The following is a 20,332-nucleotide window of genomic DNA, read 5'->3' as shown; positions in this document are numbered from 1 at the left end:
CAGATGTTGACGAAACTTGCCCACTTATCCCGCGTATATCATCGTATACAAATACATCCTAAAACTCCTGGGAAAAATTCACTTGCTGCTGCCTCAGCCCGCTGGTTCATACTAAATGCAGGTGACGGTTGAATATTTTTAGAGCAAAATAGGTGAATCTAAGAGTAGCTGATGAGGAAGCATCAAAATTGCCCTGAAAATCCTTGAACATTTTGAGAAGGGGCTGCTTTCAACCGGAAGTCACGTTGGGATTGTTGCCAACATTTGAGGAAGCTTTTTAGAGGGGATGAGCCCCAAAGAAGGGTTGCTGGTAGAGGTGGTGCCAGCTTAAACTGCAAGCGTGTCTGGGAAGCCAAGAGGCATTCTTCCAGTGCTGGGCAGCCCTCGCGGAGGCGGAGGATGGACGCCGTGGCTGAGTGGACAAGCGGCACACCCAGAGTGGAGTTCCATGAAGCGGAGCTGGAGGGATCAGGTGAGCAGCCCGGGGTGGAGATAGTGGCAGTAGAGGGAGGATTTTGGTGGTTTGTGAAAGTGGCCATGGGGATCACCAGGAAGATTTAAAAAGGTTTCTACTTAGGGTGTATTCGTTGGGGAAGGGAGGGAGCTTTGAAGGGTGTGGATGCAAGCTAGGAGAGGTCCCCTCTTTGTAAATGACTACTTTCCTCATGAGAGATTAGTGGGTTGGCTATTGAGAGGAGAAAGTGTTGTCTTCAAGTGCTTTGGGTAAAGATAATAATAACAATACTAGTATTTGTTAGTGCTTACTATATGCCAAGCAGTGTATTGAGCACTGGGGTAGATACGAGGTAACCAGGCCAGGCATAGTCCCTGACCCACAGCGGGGCTCACAGTCGAGGGGCACTGAATCCCCATAGAGATGAGGAGACTGAGGCACAGAGAAGTGAAGTAAGTTACCCAAAGTCACCCTGTAGGTGAGTGGTAGAGTGGGGATTAGAACCCAGGTCTTCTGATTCCCAGAATCTTGCTCTTTCCACTGGGCCGTTCTGCTTCCCATGACATGAAAGACACCATTTGTCTTTACTCCTCTTTAAAGTATAGTGACCACGTGGTGAAATGCAAAGATGAGACCACATGGAAGGGACAGCTTAAGGGCACTTCAAGCATACTGGGAGCTTTAGATGGATCACTTTTGTCAGACAGTAGGAAAGCAGGACCTGGGAGGGTACACGTGCCTAACTGGGGTGGCTGGGTCACATGTGTTTGCCGGGAACTTTGCTTAGTGTTTGCTAACTTTTGTAATGGCTTTAATGTAAGATTCAAGTAACCTCCTTAGAAGCCTGTCTCTCAAGGCATCCATAACTTGTTTTCATTTGGAGGGGTGTGTGTGTGTGAGGGGGGTGAGCTTCACCAACACCCCTCTCCCCACCCCCCCTCAAGATGAACCCCTACTCCACTCTGGCAATTTCAGTCCCTTTTCCTGCTCCTAAATAGGGACCTTTGGAAGCATATTATCTTGGAAACCATCCTCCACCGAACCACTATAGTTCAGTCAGCAAAAAATCACTGATGATGGGTGCCAGGGAGGAAGGATTTTTGTATCACCGTCTGCTGTCCCCAGGCTCCCTGCGTGCTGGCTCTGGGGTGGTTCTCTACAGGCCTGCAGGAGTGCAATTTCGTTCTCACACTCAACGTGGGCCTCGAAGTGCATTGCTTCAGCACCCTAAAGAATACTATTACACCCCCGTCCTCCCCAGGGCCATCATTTTTGGGGTCACAGCCCATGCCATTTGTTTGTTTGGAATAAGCACTGCCAACTTGGTGAGCTGGTTTGTAGAATCCATAGGTAAACTGGTCCAGGAGAGGAACCGCGGAGGTAGCTGTACCACGCATCAGAGCAGTGGATGGATAGATTAGCTATTTGGGGAGTACAGTTCGATGATGTTCCGACAGCAAATTGAATTTTCTAATTTTAACGCTTAAAGTAACTTTGTTCGAATGAATGTCTTTAAATAGAGTTGTTCGTTTTTAAAATAGAATATGTTGAGATGGCAGGGACGGTAATTTTTAGTGTGGGTGGCTGAGAAAGTCCTGTGCATTTGAAAGGGAACTCTGAGTGTGTGTGTGTGTGTGTGTGTGGTGTGTGTGTTTGTGTTTTAGAGGGGATTTAGATACTGTTAGAGACCGCCCCCCCTTTCATCCCACCAGTCAGGGAGGTGAATTGAATCTCTGCAGCCTCCTTTGAGATAAGATCTCCTTGTATCTGGAGGGTCGGGTTTCATGATACACCCCATTTACCATCCCTTGGAGGCTGTGTACCACCTCTGGGCCGCTCCCAGGGTCCTCTTCCAGTTGTCAAGCCCATGTTTTCCTATGGGCCTCACATAAGGGAGACCTCTAGTCCTCTCGGGTGGGTGGCGGGGATTTGTGGTAAGTGGCAGAATACTTATTAACCCTTTTTATTATTATTATTATTATTTATTTCAGGAGAGATTCAACACCAGCAGTCTAATCCTCCTGAAGTTTGGGTGTGCGGCCACACTGTAGTCTCGCCTGAGAAGAGAGTGTGGTGTCAACCGTATGGAACCCAGTTAGGAATAGCCTCCAGCAGAGCTCGCGTCTCCTGGCTTGGTACAAGGGAGATGCTGTGGGACCAGTTACTGCCCCTCATTCAGTCCATGGTGCAGCAAGGAATTTCACCAAATGTGATAATCATACACCTTGGGGAAAATGACTTAGTCCAACAGACAGAGCTAGGATTAACGATCACCATGAAAAATGACCTGACAACGTTGTGTAGGGCCTTTCCCATGGCAAAGATTGTGTGGTCGACACTGTTGCCTAGAAGAACGTGGCTGGGGGCACAGAAACCTGAGGCAGTTGATAAGACCAGGAAGGCAGTGGTTAATGAGCTCTCTAAATTCTGCAGCCTCTCTGGCATTTCTGTCTTAAGGCATGACCAGATTGTCCATTCTGTCCCGGAGCTGTTCAGCCAAGATGGGGTTCACTTGTCCGAGATTGGGGCAAGCATTTTTAATGCCAACCTGCGGGAGGCAATTGAAGCCTGCTTGTAGCTTTCCGGAAATGGGCAGGGCCAAGTCTACTGCTTTGCTGAACTCCGCCCTCTTCGCCTTCCTCTTTTGCTGAAATTGGCCCCGGCTTCTTAGCCTTGGCTCCGGTCCTCTTCTGCCCTTCCTGCTGGACAGTCTGTCCGTTGGCTTCCGACAAGTCTTTCAGATTCTTCAGTAGGCTGCAGTAGGAGTCTTCGGCCTCCCGAGGGTTTGAGGAATTACTCTGCTGGCCTCCTCCTCTTTGGAAGGAAGGCAGGGAAGGAAACTCAGTGATAAGCCTGGAAAGTGTTGGAGGGCAGCTTAATTCACCGCTTTAATATGGGGAAATGGAATGATTCAGACCAGAACCTTAAAGGGTGGCCACCAGGAATTTATCCCCTCCTGACTGCATCTGTCCCCTGAGCTGTGCTCACCCTTTCCCCCACAGTCCCTCCCCTCTCACTAAGAATGTAAAACAGTGACTATTTTTGTCTGCTTCCCTGCTTCTTATTTATGTGATGAAATGAGTTTTCAACATGATTTACTATGAGCGTCACGTAATCGTGAGTTGGTCGATCACTTCACATGAAGATTGAATTTTTAGCAGCATTTGCGTTTCTGTGTACTGTGAACGCTCACAGGCCCTGTCTGCACAGATGTTAAGATTATCTTGATCTGCAACCTTGCCTTCCTGGTGAAGTTCTTTTATCGATGGCCCTTAGTCCCAGTTCAGTCTAGTATGCTATGTACATATGATGTTGTCGTAATATTTTTGTCATTAATAAAGCTACAACCTGTAACCTCAGAACATTGAGATTCATTGTTTTGTGCCTTCTATCTCTTTTGGGGCCACCTGCCAGAGAGGCTCCCCCCTCCCCCCACCCCACCCCATTGGCACTTGGGTTCACTGTTTGTAGTTTTGGGAGGTGTCCGAGCAGTGTGTTCATCTGTGGTTGGTGTGACCTGACTGTGTGCTCCCCTGAACCCACAAATGACCCACTGCAGGCAGAAATGCTTTTAAGCCCTGTAGCGGATGAAGGATGGTGGAGCACCGTGGCGTTCGCTCGACACCTCAGGCTGTGTATCATGTTGCGTGTATGGCTCGAGTTACTCCTTAGCTAGTTAAGCACTTTGGGAGGAGCATTAACTTAGGTGACTAGGGGGCCATTTAGAGCATTGCTTCTATATACTACAGTAATGCACTCTATGCTCCCCAGTGGCCTGAAAGAGTTAATATTCCTCCTCCCAAAGTGCCTAACTTACCAGCAGGGAATCATTTTAAGCACTGGAAAAATTGGGCTCATTGGTTGTCTATTGCTTGTTTTTAACCACTGGTCTTATTAGAAGTACTCATGCAATATCTAGAATTCTTGATCTGTAACAACTTAACCGTGTGGCTAAAAGCGTGAGGTTAAAAAATAAAAGGATGCATTGAAAGAGAATCCTCAGGCAGCCAAAGTGGATGCAGTCAATCCAGATCCTTAGGTGTACCTGAGGCTATCAGCAAGTTCCTAGTCCACATAAGCAGTTTTTTTTTTCCTCTATGTAGGGGGAGGAAAAAAACAAAAACCAAGGTTAAAAACCAAACAGATCTGACCTTGCAATCAATAGCACTTACTGGGGGAGAATAGCAAATGATTGAGTTATACTTCCTGTTTCTTGATACCTGAGCTTCAAGAAAGCGGATCCGAATGAAACAATTTAATGTTGACAGGTGTTTATAGCAGTAGAAAAGGATTATGCAAGCATTGTACCCAGGTGGATTTACTTCTTCAGTAGGTCCTCTGAAATAATACTCATTGTGATCCAAAGGTTTCTCTGAAATGGTCTGGGTAGACATAGTAGCTCTTGAATCTACTTATTTGAGGTTTGCGCTGTATGGTCTTGGTGGATAGAGCACTTGGAGCCCCACCCGGATTCCGGGGCCCAGGCTTAGACCCAGAACTGTGAATCTAACCAGCCTACAGGTGGGTGCCTGGTTCTGGGTAGTTTTCCCCGGTGGGCCTCTGAGCCGTGAAATCCTAGCGAACAGAAAAAGACTTCCAGATTTGCGATTCCCTACATGCACAACAAGACCGCCACTCTCCCTACCTTCAAACCCTTACTAAAATCCCATCTCCAAGAGACCCTTCCCGACTAAGCCCTCGTCTCCTACTCCCTCTCAACTCGGATCTTTACCCCGTGAGCAGTCGATATCCATTGTGCCCTCAGCCCCACACCAATTTTGTCCATATCATTTTAATGTCCGTCTCCCCCTCTAGGCTGTAAGCTCCTTGTGTGCAGGGACCATGTCTACCGACTCCGCTGTATTATACTCTTCCGAGCGCTTAGTACGATATCCACCAGTGCTCCATAAATACCACTGATTGATTGATGCCACAGCCGCCCCACTTGGCAGGAGCTTCCCCTAGCTCTCTTCATTACACTTTTGTTTGGAAGAGTCCCAAAGATCCGTTGTGCCATTCAGTGGTCTAGGTCAGGTCTGAAGGCTCTGGATTTGGTAGAGCTCTAAGAGATCACACAACTGTCTTGCATTGCTGTTCTAGTCCGCCACTCACTGCTCAGGTAGGAAGGCACAGTTGGAAAATGCCATTTGCCATTTGCTCAAGCATGTTGGGATGGTGGTCCAGGTGTATAGGGTGGCAGATAGGCCTTGTGGACCTAGAAGCAGTGGGCTGTGGCCAAGGCGCTCTCAAGGATTCTGCCAGCTCCCTACCCAGTTTCCCCAGGTTTCCTTGCTGAATGGCTTGGCAGTCATTTCTGGATAAAAACGACTGATTTGGGAGCTTTTAAAGTCTTAAGTGCAAAATTGACAATTTCATATCCATAATGCGGGGTTCCGATTTTTAAAAGATTCGTCTTGATACTGATCAAATAGTCTGGTCAAGTTTTCGGAAGCTAGTCCGGATGTCCTTGTGATCATTTCCCATCATAAATGAGATTCTTCATAAAAGAAACGGTCTGCTGCTGTATCTTCTACTGGAGCCCTAGGCTTCCCTGAGGTCTGCAGGTGTCGTAGTAGGAAATTAGCTTCCAGTCTGTAAGCTCAATATGGGCAGGGAACGTTTCTGCTAATTCTGTTGTGGTGTGCTCTCCCAAGCGCTTAGTACAGTACTCTGCACATAGTAAGTGCTTAATAAATACAGTTGATTGATCTGGACTTTTGCCTTAATCTTTTGAGTAAAAGCTCTTCGGCAGTAGATTACATGCTCTCTGTGGGCAGGGAACTCATTTCTGTTTTATTGTCCCGAGCATTTTAAGTACAGAGCTTTGCACTCGGTACACACTCAATAAATACCACTGATCGACTGGGGCTTTACCGAGTCAGCGTATGTGGAGTCCCTTTGTGTATGTCTTTCTCATAAATTTGTCCGTGAAGTATTTCTGAAGGGTAAAAGCTGTGTTAGTCATGGATATGATAAGGCACTTAAAAATATCCAAGAGGTGATTGGTTGCTGTTGTCATTTGTCAAGTGTGTGTGTGTGTGTGTTTGTGTGTATGCGTTTATGTGTGTGTATGTGTTGGCTCTACATGGAGGCCGTTGGGACTACTTTATTTAGGGCCCCTTATAATACTTAACTAGCCCCCAGACCCACATATCCCACTTGAATTTCTTCTGAGGAGAGACCAAATGGTATGTGGAGGGCCTCAAACTTGAGTCTGGCTTTAAAAATGTCATGAGAGCAGCGTGACCTAGTGGAAAGAGCCTGGGCTTGGGAGTCAGAGGACCTGGGTTCTAATCCTGGCTCCACCTTGGGCAAGTCACTTCCCTGTGCCTCAGTTATCTGTAAAATGAGGATTAAATTCTACCTCCTCCTATTGGGACTGTGAGCCCCATGTGGGACAGGGACGGTGTCCAGCTTATCTTGTATCTACACCCCAGTGCTTTTCACAGTACTTGGCCCGCAGGGCATGACAAGTACCATTTTAAAAAAATCTTCTTTTCATAAATTGCTTCTTCCATTGTACTCCTCCTTCCTAATGAGGCCATTTGTTGCCTAACAGAAGTTGAAGAAGCCATCCGTGTTTCTCTGAGAGTCCTCTTCATTAAGAGGCTGGAAGCAGATAGCTTGAAATATAGCCTGGTAAACTAGTACCAAAAGTTAAACAGCTTGCTAAGACTTTTTTTTTCCAGTCGGTCCTCCCAAAAGGCATTTGGGTGTAAAATCAATGGAATCCACTTTCCTTGATCTTGTTAATTGCTCTAAATGAATGGCTCCTTGGAAGTTTCTTTAATCCTCCACTTCCCATCTTGCTGGGTGGGCAGGGTGAAGTGCCACACAATTAGCGATTGCTTTTCTACCTGTGAGGCTGAGAGTATTGCTCAGCTTTTCCCGTGCCAGGAGAAAGGAACAGGACAGAAAGTCTTGGGAATTGCTGACTATTCTAAAATCAAAATCTGGATGTAGATTTAAGAATTCATATGCCTAATTATTATTCACAGGTTTTGTATAGCCATTTCAGTTTTAGGGGCTGTTTTTAAATTTGCCACTTTATTTCCCAAATCTCCTCCTCGTGTCTCCCATCCACCACGTGGGAAGTCCAGCCACCCAGCCTCCCCCCTCTCCCCACACCCACCAGTTTGGAAGTAAAGAATGAGAGACATCAGTTCTGCTCCCTTCTAGTATTGTTCTGTTTTGCCTTGAATCGTTTTTTCTTGCTTTATTAAGTATTCCCATTGTCTGTCATTTATCTCTTCTCTGTTTCTGTCCACCTAGATTGTGAGCCCCATGTGGGCCAGAGACCATGTCTGACCTGTTTACCTTGTCTTCTCTCAGTGCCTGGCACACAGTAAGCATTCAGTGTTTAAGTAGCGATCCTCACGACTGTCCTCGCTTTGGGGATAAGATTCAGGGGTGGGATGTCCCAAGTAACCCTTTCCTGTATAACTGGACTTTTCCACTTCCCAGGCCTCCTGGGGCCTTCCCTGCCATGATTCTTTATGCGTCCTTATGCAAGGTGCCTGGATGCTCAGTGATCAGCATTTCAGAACTAAATAAACTGGAAATTTGGTCTGGCTTTGGTTCATTTTGTGTGTTCCATCACAGACCATCCTGCAGGGTTGAAACAGAATTGGGTCTCCCCTGGGTTTCTTCTCTTCTTTTTGAATCTCTCAGATAGTCTCAGGTAGTTGACAAAAGAGTCGGAGAGAGGAGCTGATCTTAAAGGGTTCAGCTTTTTTGGATTTCCAAAAAGTATCTCAGAGGTTTATAGGGAATAGCTCATTATTATTTTTTTTAACTATTCTATATTGCCTTTTGGAAAATTCTGGAGACTTTGTGACCTTTCGAAGTAACAAATGTTGAAGTTCCTCTATCAAATACTCACTGTATATATGCTCAATCTCGTTTATTTGGAAGTACAAAACTATTTTCATCTTATTCCCCATTTTTTGAAAATTCTGCTCCAAATCAAGGTTGTAAAGTATATAGCAAGCAATGTGCTGAGTCATTCATTGAGTTGGTTTCTTTTTCCACCAAGAAGAGGAGTCTGAGAGAACTGGGGTCAGATGTTCTGCTTCAGTCTCTCCCTTCAAAAGTCTTTGGCACCGGCATGATATCACAGTGTGGAAACTCCACTTTCTGGTTTGGGAATGATGCTGTTTGTTTCTCAGGCACTTCATTCCTCTTCCTGGTCACTTCACCCAAGAAGGTATCTTGTCTTTCAGCCCACCTATGTGCCCACTGGACAATTCGTAAGAACACTGCAGTCTCCCCGATTTCTCTGAATCCAGCAAATGTTAAAACACAGTTTCTTCCTCAAGGAATTTGTTGTTCAAGTAGGAAGACAAAATAAATGTTACATATGGTTGCACACACTCCAAGACAAATGGGTGCACACAGTAACAACAACAACATCAAAAAGAGCCTGTGCGTTCATTCCACCCGGCCAAGTGCACTGATTTCAGAAAGGGGGGCGGGGGAGATGGTGGGATCATCGCTTGTCTCCCCCTTCTCTCACTACTTTATTCCAGCCATGCTGCACGACTCTGATTTCATCTGTTTTTTGGCTATGTGGTCCATTTACCTCAGTGGCTTCGGAGTCCTGTAGTTTGTCATGCCCTGAACTCAAACTACCCTTGATTTTATAACACCTCTACCTCCCAGAATTTTTGCCGCCTCCATCATCTGAATAGGTCGCATCTTTTTTCTTTGTGTTTTATTTACACAATAATGCTCTCAGATAAAGGTTGATTTTGAAAGCCTATATCCTGTGAAGCAGTTGAGGTGGAAGGCATGAAAATCACTGCAGTAGTATTAGCTTGTTCTGCAAAGCCTGTCTTGGAATCATTTTCCATCAGTAGGAATTGGGATTGTAACTTGGCCTCTTGTAATATTAATTCACACTCTCTTGTGGAACACAGGAAAACAAGGGAGATCCCCTCTCCTCAATAAGAGTTTGCTAAGATGAGAGGGAAAGGGGAATGACCTAAAGATGTTCTGTTTCTTTTGGTGATTTTCACTAGTGGAAACGAGCAATCCTCATCTCTTCCCCCTCTGTGTTCAGATGCAAAAAGTCTGTTGAAAAAAATGACATTGGAGTTAGTTTCAAATATGAGGCCCGAGGTCTGAAACGGACTCCCATTAGGTCATCCGTAAATCTCCAGAAACTTCCAGATGAAAAATAGCCTCCTTGAATTCCATTCTGTGCAGAGATGGTCCCCCAGAACCACCTCTGCTTTGCCATAGTAGGCAGGGGAATGTCTCTTATTTTTGGCAGTCAAGTTCTGCTGCTGCTGCTGGTTTTTTCTGGAATTCTACCTGCTTCTAACTGTATCCCATATGAACTACTGCTGATGGGATTGTTCATCCTTAGACTCCCTCCCCAGGCCATTTGGTCAAGAGAGGAGGACGTAGGAACTGAACGTGCAAGAAAGCCAATCCGAAATGAAACTCACGGTGGAGCTGAAATTTCCTAGATCAAAGCTTTTGCTTTCTGTTGTGGGTTGGAGGTGTGATCTCTGGTAAATGGGAGGGGCAGGCGGGTTCTAGGGAGGGTTTGTGATTGAGGGGGTGGAAACTGGGGGATTTAAATGTGGCTTTTGTGTTTGCAAGGCACTAACACGACTCCCGTCTGTATTTAAATGCTGTCCCCAGGTTACGACTATGGCTATGTCTGCGTGGAGTTTTCACTCTTGGAAGAAGCCATCGGATGCATGGAAGCCAACCAGGTTGCTTTACCCTTCGGTTGAATGCTGCTAGAAGGATTTTTTTTTTAACGGGGCGGGAGGGGAAATCCAAACTACTTGGTTTTGGAAAGGTGCGGAAGAAGATCTGTCCATGGAGCATACAACATTTCAGCCAAATTGCTAGTGTGAGCCGATTATTGCAGAGAGGTGTAGGAAGACCTCTTTAAGCGCTAATGGACACAGAGTTGTCTGGTCTTCAAATTAGGGCCCAATAGTAGATTGACTAGCTGGAAAAAATGATTGGCATAGTGTGGCGTCCTTTGGGGTTTACACCCCATTTGTGGGCAACAGCTCTTGACTATTCAGTGATTTTGAAGATCTGACCCAGGCACAAAGGTTTCAGGTATGCTCTCCCATACCTGGATCGATCAAAAAACGCCACTTGTCTGCAGCTCTGATTTCATGCATACCTTGCATGTGTGAACCACTTTTCCAAATGCGTCATCAAGGAATAATGGGGAAGAGAGTTTTCATATACAGTAGATGCTTCTTGTATTTGTCGTCGTTCCCTGGCCAATTGGGAGTTGCATTCAAAAGAGCTTGGTTGCATACAGTCAGACCTGGTGAATCTGAATCTGGAAGCATATACCTGGGTACTCTGTGTTATTTTAAGAGCCTGGCTTGCCACTTAGAAACTCATTTTCTGGCCCTTCCACTTAAATACGCGATTTGAACCTTCTAGAGGGGAAGCATCGAACAGATAGAGCATTACATCAGGACTCGAGAAATGGGACTTTGGTTCCTGACTTGGCTCTCCCTTTTAAGTAACCGCAGGAAAATCCACTCACTTCTCTGAGTCTCAGTTCTCCAGTTTTAGAAATGGGAAAAGTAATCGTAACTCACTCACCAAGCTAGATCAAAAAAAAAAAAAAAGAAAAATTTTCATCGGTCCAAAAACATTCCATAGCTCTGCCTGCACTGTGGTGCCAAAGCAATAATGCACCCGATGATAGTGAGAAATGGTAACATGTAGGACAGTACCAGAGAATTGGGTTACTTTAAAAAAGTTTATTCACTGCTTACTTGCGCAGTCTGGTGCTTTTGAAGCCCAAGTTCATTTCTTTGTAAGCCTCAGTATGTGCAAATCTAGATCATTGTCATCATCCTGACTAGCATTTTTGTATGGCAGGATGAAGCCTTCTCTCCCTCCTTTGTACAGTTTGTGTATACATGCACTCAGTTCTTCTACAATGCATGTTTTCATTACATATTTTGGATAGATTGCAGTGGGGAATTAGCAAACAGTCTCCAGCAACGCATGTCTGTCTGGATTGAAAGCAATGCAGCGTTGGAAGAAACTATTGTGCACTAGTCAAGGTGCACGGACTGGATCGTGAGCTTTCCTTAATGGGGTCTGTCAGGAACATGACCCCTCATCGGAAAACTCAGGGTACTTAGCAAGAAGTGAGGATTAGCTGATATCTAAAAAGCCTTTGGAGCTCCTCATTAGAAAGTGTCCCTAGAGTACTACAAAGTAAGTTACCAGTACAGGAAATAGCCTGTTAATGGAAGAGGCGGAAAACACAAAGTAGGGGTTCAGGAGCCTTTCGTAGTTCACATCAAAGGAAGTCCAGTAGAGCAGGGGCCAAAATCTGGAAACAGTAATGTGGACAAAGAGACAGTCATCTCCAAACAGTTGTTCACGGCTCCTCAGTCTTGACATCTCCATCCACATTTTGAAGCATTATTTACCTCCTTGTCCGTTGCTCTCCATCCAGCCTGTCCCCAGCCTCTTTTCCAAATTCGAGCCCAGAGGCAAACAGTTCCAGCACCTTAAAAAGAAAAAAAGAAGGCAGCATGTTTGGGTACAGCACTGTTTGGATAGAGCACTCTACTAAATTTGGCCGGAGGTTACAGAAAAGAGAATCTCAGGGCATTGGTCCATCTTTTCCTGTTTAGAAGAAGAATATGGCCTATCTAGCTAAATGTCACTGGTGGACAAATTCTGCATTAAATCAGTTGTGGATGTGGTTCTACCCGTAAGTACTACTTTTATCTGGAGTATTAGATGTTTTCCTGCAAAATATCTTGAGGGGATGGGAGTAGAACATGAGGTCAGAAACTATAGGCAGAAAGAAAACTTACCCATTTTCATAAACGTTTTAATAATAGTGGTATTTAAGTGCTTACTATGTGCCGAGCACTGCTCTAAGCCCTGAGGTAGATACAAGGTAATCAGGTTGGGCGCAGTCCCTGTCCCACATGGGCCTCACAGTCTTAATCCCCATTTTACAGATGCGGGAACTGAGGCATAGAGAAGTTGTGACTTGCCCAAGGTCATACAGCAGACAAGTGGCAGAGAGGGGATTAGAACCCACATCCTCTGACTCCCAAAGCTTGTGCTCTTGCCACCCGGTCATGCTATTTCCCATTGTTCCCATTTTCATTGTAGCTAGCCCAAGCTACTTGTTATGGCCCGAGGGTAGGGGTTCCAGTCGCTATGCAACTGGTGTAAAGTTAATCGGAATCTCGGAGATTGGGAGGACTATGTTTTTCAGATAGCTATGAAAGATCTGGTAACGGTCCAGTGGGTGAGACTGTGTGACTGGGGCACTTTCAGAGGACAGCAGGTCATCTTTCAGAACAGTGAAAGCCACGAAGAATGAAAGGTTAGGTTAGTCATCTGGAATCGGTTTTATAATAATAATAATAATAATAATAATAATAATGTTGGTATTTGTTAAGCGCTTACTATGTGCCGAGCACTGTTCTAAGCGCTGGGGTAGACATAGGGGAATCAGGTTGTCCCACGTGGGGCTCACAGTCTTAATCCCCATTTTACAGATGAGGGAACTGAGGCACAGAGAAGTTAAGTGACTTGCCCAGAGTCACACAGCCGACAAGTGGCAGAGCTGGGATTCGAACTCATGAGCCCTGACTCCAAAACCCGTGCTCTTTCCACTGAGCCACGCTGCTTCTAGGCAAATGGTGTTTACAATATTGAAGGCTCAAATGCTCTCTGCCTGTCTCCTAGGCATTCTGAAGTAGAGCCACTCAGGCGGGCAGGGCCAAAATCTTCAAGGGCTGAACTGGGTCTGAGTTTTTGCCGCTCCCAGCCTGTCCCCCCGGCAGCCCAGAGGCAAACCTAGTTTGGCCCTTGTAAAGTCAGAACTGAAAAACCTATAAACCCTAAACCCTTTCTCTCTAGTTATATCTGCATTGAAAACAGCCAGGCTTTTAGGTACCAAACCACCACACCCAGTAGTTATAATGTCCCAATCCGGGGGAGCTCCAGCACATCACAATAGGTAGTTCCATAGTCTGATGTCACAATTAGGGAGTTTTTCCTGATACTTTACCTAAATTTTTCATAATTGTACAAGAAGAACCAAAGGATAAGGAATTCCTCTCCCCCCTCCTTCAGAAATGGTATTTGAAGACTATTAGCAGTATATGCCTTCCTTCACAGATTACATAGTTGGGCTGTGTAAGTGCGGCTCTTTTGATATTGGAACTTAAATTCATCCCCTTCCCCCTGTTGCTTTTATGTCTTTTTGGTAATGAGATGTCCAAAATCCTAAACAGATTGCAAAATTCAGGAGCACGATAGTCCCCCTGGAACTGTATCTACCACAGTTCAGCTTTTCCCTTAGAAGAACTTTGAGCACAATTGGGCTAACTTGAAAAACAAACAAACAACTCTTTGGGATCATTCCCAGGAACATTTTTGATAGGCAAGTCATTTTTCTCCTGGGAGAAGAATCTGGATTAGCATACACAGCAATATGGGCTCAGAAACTCTACCTGACCCTCGAGATTGAGGTTAGAGAATTTCCAGGGGGATAACGGGCATCTTTGTAGATAAAGGAGGATGCTCTTAGGAAAGTCACATGATACCCTATCTCCCATGCACTGGGGTAAATAATACTAATAATAGTTGTATTAAGTGTTTTCTATGTGTCAGGCACTGTGCTAAATACTGGAGTAGATACAAGATAATCTGATTGGACACAGTCCCTCTCCCAAGTGGGTCTCACAGTCTAAGAGGAGGGAGAACAGGTATTCAAACCCATTATACAGATGGGGAAACTGAGGCACAGAGAAGTTAAGTGACTTGCCCATAATTACGCATCAGGAAAGTGACGGAGCCAGGACTATAATTTGGATCTCCTGACTCTCAGTCCTGTGCTCTTTCTACTAGGGTGCACCTGCTTCCCCATTACTTTCCAAATGAACCTTTTTTCCTCTTTGATTTATGAACCGATATTATTTAAGATCCCCAGATTCAGAGTCACCAGGATTTACTGTATGTGCCTGAACATAGAGCCCTGTGTGTTGGTACGAGTTTTCGAGGAAGTTTATTGGGTTAAGGAGAATTTTCATCTTGTCCTCTGCTGTCCTGATTTGTTCAGTGAAGATGCTGTTTTTAACTCATTTGCCAGGTTTTGTTCCTTTAAGGGAAGGAAGCGAGCATTCTGTTTGACAACATGTATGTTAGGATTCATGGCGTTGCCAAGATATGAGATTGTTGAAGCAATACCTGCTTGGGTTGCTTTAGCAATTTCCCAGAAGCCATGCTTAAAATTCAGGTGATGGAGCTGGATGCAGGTCCCCCCTTTACCATTGCGGGGGTAGAGGCGATTGAGATCCAGAGTGCCAACGTGGAAAGTTTAATCCAGGCATCCGGGCACCCCTGTCCGTGATTCTGCGCGGCTTGCTGCACCCCGTCCGCGATTCTGTGCGGCTTGCTGTTGGATCTGCAGGCTCAGTCTCCCTTGAGAGGATGGAGGTCAGCCTGCTGCCATGTTGAACTACAGGAGCTGAGTTTGAGCACTTCCTTGTTTTAATGCCTGTGGTATCACTTGTCTGTTGTCTGTTGAGGAAGAAAATAGTCTTCGCTTCTCGCCGAGTGTGTGTGGTTGGTCTTGGACTTTGCTGAGGGAGATGGACGGATTTATTGTCGCATAATGTTAGGAATTTGATCCGTTTGAGTTCCGTGGCCTTCTGCTCAGTATTGAGGCATCTTAAAGTGCTTCCTTTTGCGGTGAAGGTAGGCGATAAAAGATGCTCTGAGTTTGGTATACTAGCTCCTGCCTTTCTTTGGCTTACAAACTCAATGCTGCCCCAAACTCCGAGTTGGGTCCCGTGCTCTCGTTGTGACTCACGGCTCATCAGAAGTAATCTTTCTCAAGGATGACTGGGAGAGAAATTCATTTCTCTGGAGTAGTTTCTCAGCAATAAATAATTGATTCATCAGTGGAGTTCTACAGTCAAAGACAACTTGACTTCATTACAGATGGACCATCCCAGCTGGGGAAGAGAACACCACTCATCTAGCAGAAGCCCAGTGTTGTTGCTCCTTCTCCAAACATTGGTATTTCAGGTTGGGGAAAAGAGGCTGGAGATCGTGACCTATTATGAAGCAAGGTTGTTGGGACAATTTTTCCTTCCCAGCACAGGTTAGGAGAGTAGCCCGCTGTGGAGAATCCTAATATGTGCAAGCATCTTTGTGAAAAATATGAAAACCTTGAAACTGATAGTCCCAGAATCCTGAACTCTCTCTGCTGCAGTTTGATTAAATGTCAGAGCAGTGGGCCAGCTTCTGTTAGCGGGAAGGCAGGTCTCCGTGATCCGAAGATATGCCCAGGCCTGTGCAGGGGAAATTCAAAAGAAGCTTCATCACATATTGCTAGTCACTTTGGAGATATCATCATATGGAGGCTGGGGCCAGAACTGCACTTAACTTGGCTGACTGGCTCTTCACTTCCCCTTTTCTCCAAGAGACTGAAAAAAGCATTAGGCAAGCTTGCTTTTCTATGAATAATGCCCTTGCACAGAATTTCCCTTCTTCAGGAAAATTCACTGCCATGGCTAGGGGAATATAGAGTAATTGTCTAACTGTGAAATGTGGAAACAAACTTGGGCTCTTTCAGGTCAGTGCAGGCACACCTCTGGTGCTTTGGTATGGGGAGAGCAAATTCTGTACCTTGCTTTGAAGTCCTCTCTGTCCTTTGAGTAATGGCCTTTTTTTTTTTTTGCTGACTTTCCATAGGAACTACGTAGTTATCTCTCTCTCTATGGTGATGTATTTATGGCAAAGACGAAAGCAAGAAAGAGACAGGATTAGGACAGGATGGTGAAAACTCCAGCCTTCTAGACCTTTGGGAAATAAGGCAGTCAGACCAGTGAAGGATTGGGTGAAGTAAAATGGTGGTCATTTTAGACAAAGCACCTTAGCTCAGAAGAATCAAGGCATAGGTATAAGATTTAGTCCGCTGACCCATAGCGAAGACTGCAGTCTCCTTGGTCATAAGCAAACATCTAGAGTTTCTGCAACTTGGAGCTGGAGCTAGTTCGGTCGGCCCCTGAGCCCTTTGAATAGGAAGGCGGCTCTGGGAATTGCTGAACAGCTGGGAGCGGGTACCACTGGAAGAGCGTCTGATGCTGGTCTTAACATTTAATCTCCCTAACAGGTGCTAAGAAGAGTTTCCATGCTATGTTGTCAGCACTTTTTATTTTACAGGCAGTTTGTAAGATGTTTGAAGTTAAGACGAACGACATTTGCAAGATTTCTATATTTACACTCCATTTCAGCTTTACAACACACTGACTTGGACCAGCCCCCTTTTGGACACTAATTTCAGGGACATGGAGGGTTAAGGGTTGGAGGGTGGTGTGCGGAGGAACCTCAGGGCAATGTGATACAGTTGTGATGTGTGTCGCGATGGGGTTTTTGGGGGCCGGGGGTGGGTGGCAAAATTTTCAAGGGGGTGGGGGGAGGTGGAGGCTAACCAGGTGGAATCACCAGGAAGGATCGACTTGTCCATTTAATTCTAACGAAGTAAAAGTCACCTACCTCTTTGTGAACTTCTCTGACTCTCTAAATGCATTAACGTAGCGATATTAGTCAGCTACGATTAGTTAGGTCCACAATTCTGGGCTATTGTGGTCAAAACAGGATATCCAACCTTGGTTCTGGAACCAGTTCCCCATATATAATATTGTTCCTGTGAAAAAACTGGTTCCAGCTTATGATGATTCAATTTAAATGGTGTCGCAAGTGTGAGAACTTCCCATTAGCACTGTGGAAAATGGAAAGCTTTTTGTGTAAAACTTGTATTATCCAGGGGACTCTCACAGGTTCATCTCAGGTTGTAGTCTTCAAACTTCCAAATCTCAACTTTTCTAGAAACCTCAGTCTCATACAGGTGTATTACCTCTTCATAGGACAAGGAGCAGAGAATGCACTGGGTGAGGCATAAGCATTTGCTATTAATACATCTGGTTTATGTTTCCAGTAAGTTTATGATTTAAATGGCCCTTGGAGTTGTGTTTAGAAATCATTCAATCTGCCGAAATGTCACTTAAAACAACGCATGATGCATAGTGAGTGCTTTAACAAATACCATTATGTTTAGGAATGGTGCGTACTTGTACCCAAGAATAAATTTTCCAAGCAATCTGAAGAAGTTCAGCTCTGGATACCCTGAAACATACCTTTCCATACGTGTGTGTGTGTGTATATATTTGTCATGCAGATGGTGTCGTAGCCAACATGCACATTTAGCTTTTAGCTCTCATTTCTTGTTGAGTAAGTCAGTCATTGTGGAATTGTAATGAGCTGATCTGTGTTTTCGAGAGTTCTACAGTGGCCCAAGGGGCTTTGAAGCAGCTGGGTTCTTTGGATTGGGTACTTGAAGCAGAGAGGACCAAACATTATTTTTGTCTGTCAGAGAGAGCATAAAGGTCTCGTCAGCTCTGGGGAGTGGAAGCCAGATTGGTCCTTAAGATAACTTCGTCCCTTCTCCAGGTGCACTTGTACCTCTGCACATTCCAGACCTATTTTAGCACTGAGCAGCATCCGTGGCAGAAGGAAGAATGAAAGGGTTTGGATTTAGGCAAAGCATATTGGGTCAGAGGAATCAAGGTGTGGGTATAAGGTACAAGTCCCCCGACCCACAGCCAAGGCTACGGGCTACTTGACATAAGCAGCATGGCCCTAGTGGAAAGAGCACGGGTCTGGCAGTCAGTTGACTTGGGTTTTAATCCCGTCTCTGCCACTTTCCTGCTGGGCATGTCACTTCTCTGCCTCAGTTGCCTCATCTGCAGAAAGGGCTTCAGTACTCGTGCTCCCTTCTACTTAGAACGTGAGCCCCATGTGGGACCTGGTTATCTTGCATCTATCCCAGTGCTTAGAACAGTGCTTAACAAATACCACCATTATTTTAAGGAACAATCTAGAGTTTCTGCAGTTTGGAGCTGGTTCGGGAGGCCTCTGAGCCTCTCAAAGAGGAAGGGGCTCTGGGAATTGCTGACCAATTGGGAGCAGGTACCACTAGAAGAACATCTGGTGCCGTTCTTATTTTAACGTCTGTCTCCCTCTCTAGAATGAAAGCTCCTGGTGGGCAGGCAACGTGTCTACCAACTCTGTTGTGTTGTACTCTCCCAAGCGCGTAGTTCAGTGCTCTGCATACAGTAGGCGCTCAGTAAATGCTATTGATTGATGGATGGATTGATCGATTAATCTCCTTAGCAGGTGCTGAGAAGAACTTGCTTGCCGTGTTGCGTATTGTGGGTTTTGGTGGACCCCTGTGATGGCTACTGGCAGGGAGGTGGTCTCTGACTAATTGCCTGGTTAATTAGTCCAATGGCTAAAACCTCTCCTGCTGTCATTCAGATATCATTCCTATTTTGACCTTTCCTAACTCTTAAAAGGCCAGTGTTTTGGAGTCACCTATTCAACACACTGTATCAGAGGGCTGCAGAATGAATCAATTAGTTGATTATCAAAAAATACTGGGGAAAAGGAAAGTCATTTCCTACATCCTTTTGCCCACTGGACTCTGAATTGCCTGATTGTATTAGCCTCTCTTAATTCCTTCCCGTAGGCTGCTGTGTGACCCATGTGCTAGGAACTCTAGGTGAGATGCCTTGGGGATGGCAAGATGCCTTTGATTCTAGAGCTTTCACTTCCTCTACTCCTGGGCCACGTGGCAAGGTTTCCTTATTTTCACTTTGTGGTCAAGCTAGTCAACGTGGATGGAATGCATGCTGGCTAAGAATATCTGCTACAGAGGCAAGAGCAACCTTTGGGAGGAAGATTTTCAGGACAATTTGTGGGGCTCCTTTAATGGAAGAAATTCTTATCGCTTTGCCAGTGATGAATGCGTTATAGCTGTTCCTTGTTCCAGGGCTCGACTTGTGCCTCATACGAAAACTATAATCCCACATCATGTTCCATGATGTTCTGCTGTTATAGGCTCTCCAAAGCATGTAGTATAAACAAGATTTATGGCAGAACCGAGTGTACCTGAGTTTCTCCCTTGAATATCACACGAAATACAAAGCAGCACTCTTCCTGATTGCTCTGTGTGCCTCAATTTCCTCTTCTGTAAAATGGGATAAGATAGCTGCTCTCTCTTCCTTTTATTTTGTATTCCCTGTGTGGGACAGGGTCTGTGTCTGATCAGATTATTTTGCTTCTGTCTACCCCAGTGCTTGGGAGATAGTAATTACTTAATAAATACCATCATCATTAATATTATTATTATTATCATTACCCCAGTGAGCTAAGCGTGTGCTCCTCTTCAAGCCCCAGAATTAGTGCTTGGGACTTTTTTTTGGGGGGGAGGGAATTCCATATCTAACTTTTGGCCTTTCAGCATGTTAGGAGGGTTCTGCCTGAATGGATGTAATCAACAAGATTTGGGAGTGGCAAGTGATAAAATAGCCCAACAACAACTATTTATAGAATGCCCATCAGCTGTCTAGTATTGTAAACATGTTTTGTCCTATTATTTGTAGTCACAAAGGCCCGGGGAGCATGCATTCTTTGTTCATCAAAAATAGTGTGAAAGTAGATTTGGGGAGGTGGTTACACTGAGTTAAGCTTATCTAAAATGAGCTTTTCTAAGTTCGATAAAATAATCAATGATGTTGAGCACTTGCTGCATGCAGAGCACTGGACTAAGGGGTTGGGAGAATCCAATAGAGTAAGTAGACATGATTCCTGCTCTCAAGGAGCTTATGGCATAGCGGGGGAAGAATAATAATTGGGGTATTCATTAAGTGCCCACTGTGTTCTGAACACAGCACAAGATAACCAGATGGGGCACCGTTGACGGCATTGTCAATCAAAGAAAAATTCTGCTTTGGCAGTGGCATTTGAATGGCAAACTTGGAATTCCCATTAGAT

At 45.2% G+C, this 20,332-nt stretch overlaps 2 protein-coding genes across 7 annotated transcripts in view; both read left to right on the top strand.

The window, feature by feature from the left end:
- Positions 1-20,332, top strand: part of RBM6 (RNA binding motif protein 6) — a 113,050-nt gene that overhangs the window by 44,967 nt on the left and 47,751 nt on the right. For all 6 annotated transcript variants that reach the window (XM_029050949.2, XM_029050951.2, XM_029050946.2 and 3 more), the window contains exon 6: positions 10,106-10,179. In XM_029050949.2, the coding sequence (XP_028906782.1) occupies positions 10,106-10,179 (74 nt within the window). The remainder of the gene's footprint in view (positions 1-10,105; positions 10,180-20,332) is intronic.
- LOC103164789 lies at positions 238-3,822 on the top strand. Its single transcript, XM_007655702.3, has 2 exons — positions 238-472; positions 2,446-3,822. Exons 1-2 carry the CDS (start codon positions 400-402, stop codon positions 3,030-3,032), a joined length of 660 nt encoding a protein of 219 aa, XP_007653892.1. The 5' UTR covers positions 238-399; the 3' UTR covers positions 3,033-3,822.

The sequence above is a fragment of the Ornithorhynchus anatinus genome, chromosome X1 (genome assembly GCF_004115215.2).
Source record: "Ornithorhynchus anatinus isolate Pmale09 chromosome X1, mOrnAna1.pri.v4, whole genome shotgun sequence".
Taxonomy (NCBI): Eukaryota; Metazoa; Chordata; class Mammalia; order Monotremata; family Ornithorhynchidae; genus Ornithorhynchus; species Ornithorhynchus anatinus.
This window is presented reverse-complemented; position numbering and strand designations above follow the sequence as displayed.